This window comes from Myotis daubentonii, chromosome 15 (genome assembly GCF_963259705.1).
Source record: "Myotis daubentonii chromosome 15, mMyoDau2.1, whole genome shotgun sequence".
NCBI classification, from domain to species: Eukaryota; Metazoa; Chordata; class Mammalia; order Chiroptera; family Vespertilionidae; genus Myotis; species Myotis daubentonii.
Window position 1 is genome coordinate 5190881 of NC_081854.1, and position 15523 is coordinate 5206403.

The following is a 15523-nucleotide window of genomic DNA, read 5'->3' on the forward strand; positions in this document are numbered from 1 at the left end:
ATCAGCTGCCTCCTGCACATCTCCTACTGGGGATGTGCCCGCAACCCAGGTACATGCCCTTTATCGGAATCGAACCTGGGATCCTTCAGTCCGCAGGCCGACGCTCTATCCACTGAGCCAAACCGGTTTGGGCTATTATAGACTTTTGATTTACATGTTTAAAGTGTTAAAATTTTAGAAGGTAATCTTTTACAGTTTTTGCGTGTTATTATAGAACATAACCTTTGTTTTTCTTGTAGAAGGTACATTAGATCTTAAAAGGTTGCCAAAAAAGTTAGTCAAAACTTGAAAACAGGTCAGCAGCATGTAAAAACTTATCTGAAAAAACTTTTTCCACGGGGAACACAATATCCCGTTTGCAAGAGCCTTTTAGAGAGGCCGACACTTTATCCACTGAGCCAAACCGGTTTCGGCCAAATTAAAATCTTAATCTGTATTTCGAATCTAAAATATTTAAAAATTACCGGAGAACATCTTATGACCACCAAACTTTGGCTAAGACAACCTTGTGGGCTAGCCATTGTTTCGGTAAGTGAAATAGGAAAAAATTTAAAATGTCTTTTTCTATTAAGCATGACTTTGGGGAAAATACGCCATCTGAGTCATTTGCTGAAATTTCCCCCAAAGAACGATGTGGGAAAGTGAAGAAGGGAGAGGTAGAGAGAGAGAGAGAAACATCAATGATGAGAGAGAATGATTGATTGGCTGCCTCCTGCAGTCCCCACACTGAAGATTGAGCCCGCAATCTGGGCACCTACCCTTGAATAGAAGCTCACCCTGGACTGAGCCAAACCAGCAAGGGCAATTAAAATATTTTTTTTAAGGAAAAAATACTAAAACATATCATTCCAATACAAAAAATGTTTATTTTTAAAATGAAAATGCACAAAATGAGTGAAATGCCAACATCCATCTTTGTTGTTCCACAATCCTATTGTTAAAGAAAATTGCCAAAACTCAGCACATTAGGCAGAATATATGATAAGATGTTTTAACAAAGATACAGACTCAACAAACACACTTCTGAGAAAAGGCTGACCATAAATTCCTGGAAAAAATACAATCAAATAGTGAAGCAGCACAACAAACGTCTCCAAAAAAAAAAAAAAACTTTTCCACTTTCACTGCATTTATAAGGTTTTTCTCCTGTATGAACTCTCTGATGATGATGAAGGTCGGTCTTAGCGGTAATGGATTTCCCACATTCACTGCATTTAAAAGAAACAACTACACAGTTACAGATATGGTCAGTATTATGCCTATAAGGCTGGTTTCAGTTTCATGCACCTGTAAAGATTTATGAAACACTATACTTAACATATGCAATTTACTCATTACAGCTGTCAAAAAATGGTTCAAGATAAAAGAAATGTACGTTCACCTATTTTGGAAAAACAGCTTTGTCAATTCTATATTCAATCCCCATCCTTATGCCCTCTGGGCGAGAGTCTCATCTCAGTCACAGAAAACGTGACAAACAATGAAGAACTTGCGCCAAAACCCACAAAAGACACATCCCTGGACAAGACAACCTTTGTCTCCATCTTTGTTTTGCTGCCAGTGGCTCTGATGGGAACATCTGAGAAGCTACAGGAGCCACAAAACATCTTTTTTTTTTTTTTTTTAAATATATTTTATTGATTTTTTACAGAGAGGAAGGAAGAGGGATAGAGAGTTAGAAACATCGATGAGAGAGAAACATCGATCAGCTGCCTCCTGCACACTCCCCACTGGGTATGTGCCCACAACCAAGGTACATGCCCCTGACCGGAATCGAACCCGGGACCTTTGAGTCCACAGGCCGATGCTCTATCCACTGAGCCAAACCGGTTAGGCGCCACAAAACATCTTGATTATAATCAATGACAATGACTGCTCCACAGAAAATAAACATGCCTGGAGTCCCTCAGATCGGTGTACACACAGCTCTTGTAGTCTTTTCCTCAAAATAATTCCTGGATACACAGTTAGATGAGGACCATTTCATCTAATGGGCTGCAGTCTGGTCTAACAATGCCAGTGGTTTTAATCCACCTAGTAGAAGGGTTCAGGAATCTGGAGAAGGAGCTGTGTGTAAATTCTGAAAGATTCCAGAGACAAAACATAATTTTGGAAGGCATTTGAGGGCCAGAGGTGGTTGGCTAAAGAAAACAAGTTCTCTCTTGTCTCAGGACGCTTGCTTTTTATTAACACAAATTGTCCGAAGGCAAAGTAAAGATATACATCAAAGGCCAGGTTTTCGTATACAGAATCCATTGTCAGATTGGAGGAATTGCCCTCAACTGTTCAGGTGTTTGGCCAGCAGGAGACAATAACATGTAGACTGAAATGTCCTCAGCTGTCTGGCAGCAAGCAATCATTTTATGCATCGTTTTCAGGTTTGGGAAAATGCCCTCAGCCATTTCCAGGTGATTAAGCCCTGCTGACATGCTGGAATTGGCTTCCAACACAACAACAATTATGTCAGTGTCTCTAGAGTGAAAGGGTTTCCAATTACTGTTCTGGTCTTCAAACCAGTGACCATCAACAGTGAAATTGTAGGCATTAGGGCACTAGGGCACATGGCCCTCTGCAAGACCTGGGCAAGAGATTCCCTTCACATGTATTGGCATCCCTTGCAAACAAGAAATAGAATTCATGCTCCCAGACATACTTGAGGTTGTCACAGCTACCCCCCCTTTGGAGTGACTGCTATGTCTCCAAGCATCCAGACATCACATGAGGATTAGAGAGGCCAGAGTATTTCCTAGGAAAATATGGGCAGCAGTGGAAATTTGCCAAAAACTGCTGAGCTAATCCTGCACCATACTGTTCCCCTAAGGGCAAAAATGTTTGAGACCCCATAAAAGTTGTTCACCTCATCATGCTTGGAGAGCCCCGACCTCCTTAAAGCTAACCCACGCAGTAAATAGAACACCTAAGATTAAAGAAGCATTACGAAAAAGCCTTCATTATCGTACAAACTAAAGAGACATGAGACTGGCAGTTCTTCCACTGATGACTCAGGCATTCAATAAATTCATGACTGGCATTCAGGGAAACCATTCCCTCTGCAACATTATGTATACTGGGGCCAACAGTAATGAGTCCTATGTGGCAACCCATGACCAGGAAACAAGAAAGAACTTTGGACTCAGGTATTCCTCATTTTCTTCAACAAAAAAGACAACAGAGTTAGCTTCCCCGGGCACATGGGGATGGTGATTGATGCCATTTGTAGGGACCTTATAGGTGGTTGAGGTGAAATACCTTCTACAACAGAAATATGCAGTGACATAGATCTGGCAGGACATCTCTGTATGTTAGAACGTGAAACATAATTACACAGTGTTCAACATACAAACACAACAAGAACACTTATGGGAACTTTACATAATGTAGGTGATTAAACGTATGAGATACAATTCAGAAAAGTGAGGATACACAAATTTTCTTGTACTAATGTTAAGTTCTAACTAAGAAACTACATTTCCTACACATCTAAGAAATTTCCCACATTTGGACTCATACGTGCAGAGCAAATTTAGAAATTTGGCTGAGAGATACCTCATATTAATTGCACTCATGTTTTTCTCCAGTGTACTCTCTGATGATATTGAAGACCACTGCTCCTTGTAAAAGATTTTCCACATTCACTGCATTGATAAGGCTTTTCTCCTGTATGAACTCTCTGATGATGATGAAGGACGGCCTTAGTGGTAAAAGATTTTTGACATTCACTGCATTGGTAAGGCTTTTCTCCAGTGTGAACTCTCTGATGATACTGAAGACCACTGCTCCTTGTAAAAGATTTCCCACACTCACTGCATTTATAAGGCTTTTCTCCTGTATGAAGTCTCTGATGATAATGAAGGGCACTGCTCTGGGTAAAAGATTTCCCACATTCACTGCATTTAAAAGGCTTTTCTCCAGTGTGGACACGCTGATGATATTGGAGAGCACTGCTACGTGGAAAAGATTTTCCACATTCACTGCATTTATGAGGCTTTTCTCCTGTATGAAGTCTATGATGATAATAAAGAGCAGAGCTCTGGGGAAAAGATTTCCCACATTCAGTGCATTTATAAGGCTTTTCTCCTGTATGAACTCTCTGATGAAAACGAAGGTGAGTGCTCTGGGTAAAAGATTTCCCACATTCACTGCATTTATAAGGCTTTTCTCCAGTGTGAATTCTCTGATGACAATGAAGGGCAACGCTAGTGGTAAAAGATTTTTTACATTCACTGCATTGATAAGGCTTTTCTCCAGTGTGAACTCTCTGATGATAATGAAGGGCGTTGCTCAGTGCAAAAGATTTTCCACATTCACTGCATTTATAAGGCTTTTCTCCTGTATGAACTCTCTGATGATCACGAAGGGCATTGCTCCGTGCAAAAGATTTTCCACATTCACTGCATTTATAAGGCTTTTCTCCCGTATGAACTCTCTGATGATATTGAAGACCACTGCTACTTTTAAAGGATTTTCCACATTGAATGCATTTATAAGGCTTTTCTCCTGTATGAACTGTCTGATGATAACGAAGGGTAGTGCTTTGGGTAAAAGATTTCCCACATTCACTGCATTTATAAGGCATATCTCCCGTATGAAATCTCTGATGACGACGAAGTCCAGTGCTACTGGTGTAAGCTTTCCCACACTCACTGCATTCATAAGGTGTTTCTCTTGTGTGACCTCTTTGTTGATAATGAAAGCTAGATAATTTGGTAAAATATTTTCCACATTCAGAGGACACAAAACACCCACTTCCAAGGTGGACACCATTTTCCTGAATAAACGTGTGGGTGCAACTAATGTCTCTCTGACATTCTTTTCTACTGTAATAATTTTTTCTCATCGGAAACGTCACCCCACACGTCGAAATTACACTTGGACTGTTCCTGGTCTGAAGAGCCTTTAGGTGGAAATGTCCTGACCCCCCAAGGACACCCTGCCCAACCTCCCTGCATGTGAAACGATTCTGGGACACATTGAAATTGCAACTGTTTGCAAGTGAGATCCTGTCCACACCTCTAATGAAAGACTTCTCTCTCATATGCTGCTGGTGAAATTTTGCACGGAAATAAAATCTTTTTGCACATGCCCCACACTTCAACAGTATCTGTCTGTGTTGTGTTCCCTTCACCTCCATAGTGTGGAAAATGTTTCCCAAGACTAGCCCACAACTCTCACAGGGGTGACTCTCCCGGGAAGACAAGGCTAACTTGGGATTCCTTTCCTGTGACAATCCTACGGAAACCTTCTGCTCAGTCGTTTCCTCCAAGTTCTCTGCTCCACAGCAGCAACCTGAAGAAAAGAAATGTAGATGAAGTGCATGTTGACCTAAAAATACAGAATATCTTCACCACAACTGTTTATGTCACAACTGGACATGATTTAATACAATGATTTTCAAGACAAGTCAGTGAGACTTTCAGGAAATGGCTGTTATATATATAACATGGCCCAAAAGGTCACTGGATGAGGAAAATCTCACCAATGAAGGGCAGAATCATTGGCTGGCAAGAAAAGGAGAGAGGCTGTGTCTGCTCGTTATTACTCCACAAATGGCTTCCTTTAGGACCTTTGATGCTGGCAATATGAGTCTGTGTAAAATAATTTCAATGTGCTCAAACCCATAAAATATCAATCATAGTAAAGCACGTGATGTTCAGCGTCCATATAATACGTGTGCACTCTAAAGCTCTACAGGCATGCAACAACACTGGAGTGCAGTAAAGCCGAGACGTGTGATAGAGGCAGAGGTGCAAAGTTGAAAGAGGTTAAGGTTATCCATGGGCTGGGAATCCGAGTAGAATAATCACTATTAAAACTGAAAAGTGTCAACATTAAGTAAGAAGAAGTAGAATTGGGTGAGGAGTGGGCAATGGTAACAAAACATTGTTGATCAAAATGGCTTCCTAGTTATGAACGTAACAGAACACAGGCATGAAAACCGCCCCCACAGCCCTTCACCAAGGCAGGACTGCCTCTGGGTCTACCCCAGCCGTGGGCAAACTACGGCCCGCGGGCTCGATCCAGTCCGTTTGAAATGAATAAAACTGGGGAAAAAAAAGACCGTACCCTTTTATGTAATGATGTTTACTTTGAATTTATATTAGTTCACACAAACACTCCACCCATGCTTTTGTTCCGGCCCTCCCGTCCAGTTTAAGAACCCATTGTGGCCCTCGAGTCAAAAAGTTTGCCCACCCCTGGTCTATCCTGTCATTGATAAAGTCATGTTCCTCCTGTGATGCACAAAAGATTTTGCCTCTTAAATCCAAGTTGAACCATAGCATGAGATCAATGATGGAAATCTTAAAAGAAAAACTAAAACGAAGTATGGTCAGCACTGTCCTAGAATACAAACCACAAATGGGATCACAGGCAAAAGACCTACGTGAGTGACATCATCAAGATGGCAGAATCAGAGATAGAGAATCTTTCCCCAGAGTAAGTAGACACCTATCCATGAAAAAAAATCCCACAGGCAATGGGAATAAGAGTACCATGAAGACAAACAGTAATACAGAATACCAAATAAGGACAACTGCATAGAAAGGATGACAGGAAACTGGCTGAGCAAACACATTTGAAGATACCTAAGGTCAAAAACAAGGGTTAATAATAACTAAGTAACTAACTAACTAAATAAATAAATAAAGCAAGGGTCAGCCCTAGCTGGTTTGCTCAGTGGATAGAGTGTCAGCCTGCGGACTGAAAGGTTCTAGGTTCCATTCCATTCAAGGGCACATACCCAGTTTTTTGTGGGTTCAGTCCCCAGTAGGGGGCATGCAGGAGGGAGCTGATCAGTGAAACTTTCTCATCATTAATGTTTCTCCCTCTCCCCCCCGCCCCGTTCCTCTCAGAAATTAATAAAAATGTATTTTTTAAAAAGAGGGTCAGTCGGTTTGGCTCAGTGGATAGAGCGTCGGACTGCGGACTGAAAGGTCCCAGGTTCGATTCCGGTCAAGGGCATGTACCTGGGTTGCGGGCACATCCCCAGTAGGAGATGTGCAGGAGGCGGCTGATCGATGTTTCTCTCTCATCGATGTTTCTAACTATCTCTCTCCCTTCCTCTCTGTAAAAAATCAATAAAGTATATTTAAAAAAAAAAAAAAGAGGGTCAGCCCTAGCCGGTTACGCTCAGTGGATAGAGCATCCACTTGTGGACTGAAGGGTCCCAGGACTATTCAGGTCAAGGGCACATGACCACGATGCGGGCTCGGTCCCAGCTCGGGGCATGTAGGAGGCAGCCAATTAATGATTCTCTCTCATCACTGATGTTTCTATCTCTCTCTCCCTCTTCCTTGCTGTCTGAAATCAATAAAAATATATTGTAAATAAAAAATAAAAATAAAGGGTCAGCGATACCACTATGAGCCACTGTGCTTCTGTTGTCATTGATCCTAGTGACCTGTTCTCCAAAAACCTGGAAATTTATTTTTTAAAGTTTTTTTTTTTTAAATATATTTTTTTATTGATTTTTTACAGAGAGGAAGGGAGAGGCATAGACAGTTAGAAACATCGATGAGAGAGAAACATCGATCAGCTGCCTCCTGCACACCTCCTACTGGGGATGTGCCCGCAACCAAGGTACATGCCCTTGACCGGAATCGAACATGGGACCTTTCAGTCCGCAGGCAGACGCTCTATCCACTGAGCCAAACCAGTTTCGGCCAAAAACCTGGAAATTTTTGTTTCGAAAAACCACACAATGCCCTGGCCAGTGTGACTCAGTTGGTTGGAGCAGCATCCTGTGTACTGAAGGGTCGAGGGTTCAATTCCCAGTTGGGGCACATATCAGAATGTGGGTTCCATACCCGGTTTTCACATGTGCACATGGCAGCCGATTGATGTTTCTCCCTCATCGCTCTCCCCCCATTTCCCTTCCTCTCTATGTAAAAGGAATAATAAATAAAAACATAAGATTTTCAGGGTAACAAAAAAAAAAAAAAGAGAGATCTCAAAAAAGGCTAGAGGCAAGACAATCTACCAAAGCTTATGTATAACATTCAGAAAATGTAGCCCTAACTTGTTTGGTTCAGTGGATAGAGCACTGGCTTGAGAACTCAAGGGTCCCAGGTTCAATTTCGGTCAAGGGCATGTACTGTGGTTGCGGGCACATCTCCAGTAGGGAGTGTGCAGGAGGCAGCTGAATCAATGTTTCTCTATCATTGATGTTTCTCTCTCTCCCTCTCTCTCCCTTCCTCTGTGTAAAAAATCGGTAAATATATTTAAAAAAAAGAAAAGAAAATGTAATTCTAAGGAGAAATGTTATAGAGATAAATGACTACATTGTCACAAAAAATCTCAAGGAACCTAACCTGGCACATCAGGAAACTAGAAACACAACAGGAAAGTAAACCAAAGGTTTCAAAGGAAAGAAACCATAAATATTAAAACAAACATAAATAAAAGAGAGACAAGACAAAAGAAAGGAATACCTAAAAGGTATATTTCAAAAAAAAAAGACATAAAAATGTGCAAGCTGTTAGCTACACTAAAGCAAAAACACACAAACAAAACCCAAGCTTCAAATAAGTAAAAAAAGAAATTAAAGATAAGACATTACACCTGTCACTATGAACCACAAAGAATCATAAGAGATGTTGATGTTAGGAGATGACATGACCCTCCATAGAGAAATCTGTAAAGATCCCACTATGAGCTCCCAAAATTAATGAACAAGTTCAGAATCCTGTCCAGGTGGCTCAGTCATTGACAGTGTGGCCCTCATGCCCCAAGGTTGTGGGTTCGATCACCCATCAGGGCACATGTAGGGGACAACCAATGAATGCATAGATGGGTAGAACAGCACATCAATGCCTCACTCTCTTTGTTTCTCTCTCTCCCTTTCTGTCTCTAAAATCAATAAATAAATGCTTCCCGGTATGTCTCACTCATTGAGCATTGACTCATAAACTAGGACAGTGATGGCGAACCTATGACGCGTGTCGGAGTTGACACGTGAACTCAATTTTTTGGTTGATTTTTGTTAAATGGCATTTAAATATATAAAATAAATATCAAAAATATAAGTCTTTGTTTTACTATGGTTGCAAATATCAAAGAATTTCTATATGTGACACGGCACCAGAGTTAAGTTAGGGTTTTTCAAAATGCTGACACGCCGAGCTCAAAAGGTTCACCATCACTGAACTAGGAGGTCACAATTCGATTCTTTGTTAGGACACCTGCACTGGTTGTGAGCTCAATCACCAGTGGGGGGTCATGCAGGAGCCAGCGGATCAATGACTTTCTCTCCTCTTCCTCTAGGAAATAAAAAATACATATATTTAAACAAATAAATAAATAATTTAAAGAATAAATAAATGTCCCTAGCCACGGGGCTTCACTGATGACAGTGCTGCCTTGTGCACTGGAGGGCTAGGGTCTGATTCCCAGTCAAAGGTACATACCTGGGTTGCAGGTCCGTTCCACTCACAGTAGAGGCAACATGTGGGAGGCAGCCAATCGATGTTTCTCTTCCTCTCTGTCTCCTACTCTCTCTCTAAAAAAACAATCAGTGGAAAAAATATCCTCACTATTCGGGTGAAGATAAAAGAAGAATGAAGAATAAAAATCAGAAAAGTTACAGGATGCAAAATAAACATGCGACCATTAGTTCCATTTCTACAACCTAATAATAAATTGTTTGATAGAAAAATGAAGAATGTAATCAAATATATCAAGGAATAAAAAACAATAAAACCCAAAGGAATAAATTCAACCAAAATGTGAAACATCTGTACAGTGAGTCCTATAAGACAGTGATGAAAGGAATGGAAGAAAACATAAATAAGCTGAAAGACAACCTGTGTTCATGGACCTGAAAATGAAATATGCTGGAGACAGCTATAGTACACAAGGAAAACTACAGATTAAATGCAATTCCAATAACTCCAATGGTATTTTACAAAGAAATGAACAGAAAATCTGGAAATGGAATCAAAAGACCTCCATCGGCCAAATCCGGTTTGGCTCGGTGGATAGAGCGTCGGCTTGCGGACTGAAAGGTCCCAGGTTCGATTCCGGTCAAGGGCATGTACCTGGGTTGCGGGCACATCCCCAGTGGGAGATGTGCAGGAGGCAGCTGATCGATGTTCCTCTCTTATCGATGTTTCTTTTTTTTTTTAATATATTTTATTGATTTTTTACAGAGAGGAAGGGAGAGAGATAGAGAGTTAGAAACATCGATGAGAGAGAAACATCGATCAGCTGCCTCCTGCACATCTCCCACTGGGGATGTGCCCGCAACCCAGGTACATGCCCTTGACCGGAATCGAACCTGGGACCTTTCAGTCCGCAAGCCGACGCTCTATCCACTGAGCCAAACCGGTTTTGGCTTATCGATGTTTCTAACTCTCTATCTCTCTCCCTTCCTCTCTGTAAAAAATCAATAAAATATATTAAAAAAAAAAAAAAGACCTCCATCAACAAAAGCAATATATTTTAAAAAATATATTTTATTGATTTTTTACAGATAGGAAGGGAAAGGGATAGAGAGTTAGAAACATCGATGGGAGAGAAACATCAATCAGCTGCCACCTGCACACTGCATATTGGATATGTGTCCGCAACAAACCTACATGCCCTTGAGCAGAATCAAACCTGAACCCCTTGAGTCCCCTGGCTGAGGCTCTATCCACTGAGCCAAATGGGCGAGGGCCGTGGTCAGCAAACTGCGGCTCGTGAGCCACACGCGGCTCTTTGGCCCCTTGAGTGTGTCTCTAACACAAAATACCACATGCCGGCGCGCACATACAGTGCGGTTGAAACTTCATGGCCATGTTCTGAAGTCGGTATTTTGTGGAAGAGCCACACTCAAGGAGTCAAAGAGCCGCATGTGGCTCGTGAGCCAGTTTGCCCACCACTGGAGGGCAACAAAAGCAGTCTTGAGCAAGAAGAAAGCTGGTGGTATCACACTTCCTGACTTCAATTTATTACAAACAGAAAGCAAGCAAACAGTGTGTTGCTGGAGAAACACAGACACATATACCAACAGAACAGAACGGAAAACAGAAAAAAACTGAGGCACATACTTTTAAGTAATCTTTGACAAAGCTGCAAGTCACAGAAGAAGGGAAAGATAGCCTGCAATGAATGGTGTTGGTATAAACGGACATTCACATGTAAAACAACAAAAATGGACACCACTGATAAAACGTAACTCAACCTGCAGGACAGAATTAAATGTCAGCGCTAAAACTTAAAACTCCTCGGGACAACCTAGAGAACAAGTTTTAGACAGAATTTTCTGAATGTGACACCAACCAACACACAAAATAGAAAACATAAACAGTCTAGATGGCAAGAAATAAGGAAAAATAGCGTCTTCACTGCACAAAAGCAATAAACAAAATGAACTGAAAGGCAATCTAGAGAACAGAAGAAAATACTTGCAAACCATATGAAGGAATCTCTTGGAGACATTGTGGATTCAGCTCTGATCAGCACAATAAAGTGAATATTGCCATATAGACAGACATTCACACAAATAGTTGGAGTTCCCTGGGAATAATGAAGGTATGTTAATACTATACTGCAGGCTAATAACAATGCAGTGACTCTGTCTCAAAAGCAAAATCTATACAGCCAAAACCAGTTTGGCTCAGTGGATAGAGCAGGGGTGGGCAAACTTTTTGACTCGAGGGCCACAATGGGTTCTTAAACTGGACGGGAGGGCTGGAACAAAAGCATGGATGGAGTGTTTGTGTGAACTAATATAAATTCAAAGTAAACATCATTACATAAAAGGGTAAGGTCTTTTTTTCCGCGGGCCATAGTTTGCCCACGGCTGGGATAGAGCATGGGCCTGAAGACTGAAATGTCCCAGGTTCGATTCCGGTCAAGGGCATGTACCTGGGTTGAGGGCACATCCCCAGTAGGAGATGTGCAGAAGGCAGCTGATCGGTATTTCTCTCTCATCGTTGTTTCTAACTCTCTATGCCTCTCCCTTCCTCTCTGTAAAAAAATCAATAAAATATATTTTTTAAAAAAAGTCTATACAACTTCACTAACAATATTTAATTGCTAAACACTAGTAACAAGCACCTGAGCTTGCTAGAAACATGGTGGCACTAGACCTGCCTGAATGCAGGGTTGCCAAAAACATGGACTTTGTAGAAAAGCTGGTGTGGGGGAGTAATATCTGCAAAGCACAATTAAGCACATGCAAAAATATGTGTTCCTGTATGTTGTAAGCAATTAATATATAAAATATACAAGGTATTCAAAAGACTCTAATAAAAAATACAGTTAATAAACAGGATAAGGTTGTGAAGCCAGTTTTTCAAAAATATATACATAGGACCAATAGGAATATAGAAAATGCTTTCCTCACTAATCAAGAGGGAATCCTTTAAGCTTCCTGCAACACTACCAACCACAAGTTCTTCCCTGTCAATTTAAAGAGCGAGGAGTATTGGGCTTTCAGGAATAGAAGGGAGCAGTGGAAACAGACCAACCCTCCCCAAGACAGCAACTACCCAGAAAACTGGAAAATCAATCAGTACCACAGTCTACCTGGGAGGACAGAGCACACACTGGGGGCTGGGCCCTGGGAAATCGCAAAGCCAAGTCCAGGTCACTGGTGAGAGTGAGGCTCTTACCCAGCGAGGATATAAGTTCAAAGTTTTCTAGCATCACATTCAGGTACAGCTGTCTCTGACCCTCATCAAGGAGGCTCCATTCCTCCCTGGAGAAGTACAGGGCAATGTCCTCAAAGGTCACGCCAACCTGTCAGAATGGAGACAATTAAAACCAGACCTGCCTTTCTCAGAACCTGTAATCCTACTCCTTACACACCTTTCCCGTCCTCAACCTCCTCCAGGGCACCCGGTTAGTGTGGACACCAGGCCCTAATGCCAGTGCAGGCTGCTCTCTCATCACAGTCCCATTACTCACTGCATGGCCCTCAGCAGAGCAGCTGGGTGGTGTGGGAAGGTTTGGGGGAGGGGAAGGTAGAGGGCAATGCCATTTAAGGTCTGGCCGATGCCTGCAGGGCCCCAGCCTTCCTGCCAAGCAACACCACTGCAGTCTCCTAGATCCTGCCTCCAACACAAAGTCAAGCGTGGGTTTATGCTTCACCTTTGAGTCCCCACACCAGGTCCGGGACCATCAGCTCACACTTCCTCCAGATGTGCACACCACTGGGTCATGTTCATCCCCTTCCCATGTTCAGACCCCAGGTTCACTCCCTCAGCTCTGCCCCCTTCCTGCTCCAATGCCACTGGATCTCGCTGGACTCACCCATGAACTTGGCATATGGCGTGTAGAGAGCTTGGAGTCCAGCCGGATCCAGGACCCGCCCAGGTCCCTGATGGACCCCACAGCCGGGAAAGCCCCGAATGAGGCTGTGCCGTCCTCCCTGCAGCCTCTGATCTTTCCGTCAATACTCACAGCCACATCCTCAGGGACCTGCAGATGCAAGTCACCCCCGTCCTCTCTGCCCTGCACCTGCTGTGTCCTCAGAAGCCACAACACTCCTCTCTCCCCTCCACCTTCCTCACGGTGCTCCACGCGGGACTGAGCTGCAGGACGTAACAATCGCCCACACCCGGGCTTGTCCACTTCAGCGTAAGGAGGCGGTGGAGGCCTCGGGAAACAGGAACTCACCTCAGCCCGTCTCCTCAGCGGGGGCGCCGCCATTGCCCTCTGTGGGCTGAGCGGGGCGGGAGTAGAAGCCGCTGCAGGAATGGCGGTCCCTGGCGTGGGTCCGGGTGGCGACTCTGAGCTTCAATCCCACGTGGGAGCTGTGAGCACCACTGGAGGGACCATTGGCTGTGAGGCCGGGAGCACCACTCCCCAGCCTTCTCTCTGGGACTGTGCGACCGGAAAATACTGAGCGACTTAAGACAAAACCAGCAAAGAGGACTACTAGTCCCGCCCTACAGAAGCGGCCAAACGGAAATACCTTATCTGAGTTCCCATTGGCTCAGCCTGGTGGCATTCCATGCGTGGCCTTGTGGGTAATGTAGTTTCTACGCTCCAAAGCCCGGATCCTGTATGTCTGAGTTGACTAAAGGACTGGATTCAGGGGCAAATAGCCCAAAATACACCAAGTATACTAGGGGTCCTCTAGCGCCTTCAGTGGAGGTGACCTCGGGGGCAAGTTTCTTTCTAATGCACCTGTGGCTGGTTTTAAATATTTTTCTTACAAGACCTGCTCTTTCTTTCTTTCTTTCTTTTTTAAATATATTTTATTGATTTTTTTACAGAGAGGAAGGGAGAGGGATAGAGAGGTAGAAACATCGATGAGAGAGAAACATTGATCAGATGCCTCTTGCACACCCCCCACTGGGGATGTGCCCGCAACGGAGGTACATGACCTTGGCCAGAATCAAACCTGGGACCCTTCAGTCCGCAGGCCGACGCTCTATCCACTGAGCCAAACCGGTCAGGGCAGGACCTGCTCTTTCTGAATGGCAATCATAGTTTGTTCATTCATGACTTTTGGCATGTGTCTCCCTCAGGCCATATGTAGCTGGAGGAGGTTGTTCAAGTCTCTAACTGCCTCAACCTGCCTCCGTTGAATCCATTATACAAAGTTTATGTCACAAAACAGACACTCATACTTAAGAGCATCTGCTTCTGATGCCACCAGAAGTGTCAGCTCTGCCTGGGCTGCCATGTGGAGAAGATGTCCAAGAGACATGTGAAAAAATGCTCAAAGTGACTGATCACTAGAGAGATGCAAATTAAAGCAACAATTAGATATCACCTCACCACTGCTAGAATGGCTGTCATCAGCAAATAAACAAAGGATGCCCTGACCAGTTTGGCTCAGTGGCTAGAGCAGGGGTGGGCAAACTTTTTGACTCGAGGGCCACAATGGGTTCTTAAAATGGACCGGAGGGCTGGAACAAAAGCATGGATGGAGTGTTTGTGTGAACTCATATAAATTCAAAGTAAACAACATTACATAAAAGGGTACGGTCTTTTTTTTAGTTTTATTCTTTTCAAATGGGCGGGATCCGGCCAGCGGGGCGTAGTTTGCCCACAGCTGGGCTAGAGCATCAGCCTGTGGACTGAAGAGTCCTAGGTTTGATTCCGGTCAAGGGCATGTACCTTGATTGCGGCACATCCCAAGTAGGGGGTATGCAGGAGGCAGCTGATCGATGTTCCTCTCTCATGGATGTTTCTCACTCTATATCGCTCTCCCTTCCTCTCTGTAAAAAATCAATAAAAAAATATATTTTTAAAAAATAAGGCACAAGTGCTGGGGAGGATGTGGAAAAAAGGGAACCCATTTCACTGCTGGAATGCAAACTTCTACAGCCATTATGGAAATCAGTTTGGAGTTTTTGCAAAAAATTTAGTATGGAACTGGCATTTGATCCGGTGATTCTACCTCTAGGAATATATCCTAAGAAACCTGAAACAATCAGATAGAAAGTATGCACCCCTCTGTTCATAGCAATTTACAATAGGAAAGGTCTGGAAACTGCCTAGGTACCCATCATTAATTGAGTGGATAAAAAACTGTGGTATATTTACACCATGGAATACTATGCAGCATTAAAAAAGGAGAATCTCG

At 43.1% G+C, this 15523-nt stretch overlaps 1 protein-coding gene across 4 annotated transcripts in view; it reads right to left on the minus strand.

The window, feature by feature from the left end:
• Positions 1–15523, minus strand: part of LOC132216086 (zinc finger protein 883-like) — a 681654-nt gene that overhangs the window by 11737 nt on the left and 654394 nt on the right. Inside the window, exons 1-3 of one of the 4 annotated variants that reach the window (XR_009448700.1) lie at positions 13603–13695; positions 12597–12723; positions 2579–5286 (exon numbers count right to left, since the gene is read on the minus strand). The exons of 2 other annotated variants lie outside the window; for them this stretch is intronic. Coding sequence is in view for 1 of the 2 variants with exons in the window: in XM_059665164.1 (XP_059521147.1) it covers positions 3563–5286; positions 12597–12723; positions 13603–13635 (1884 nt within the window). In the remaining variant the exon portion in view is untranslated. Of the gene's footprint in view, positions 1–1838; positions 5287–12596; positions 12724–13602; positions 13696–15523 lie in introns of those variants that run through there. One more of the 4 variants, XM_059665164.1, reaches the window with a different exon arrangement.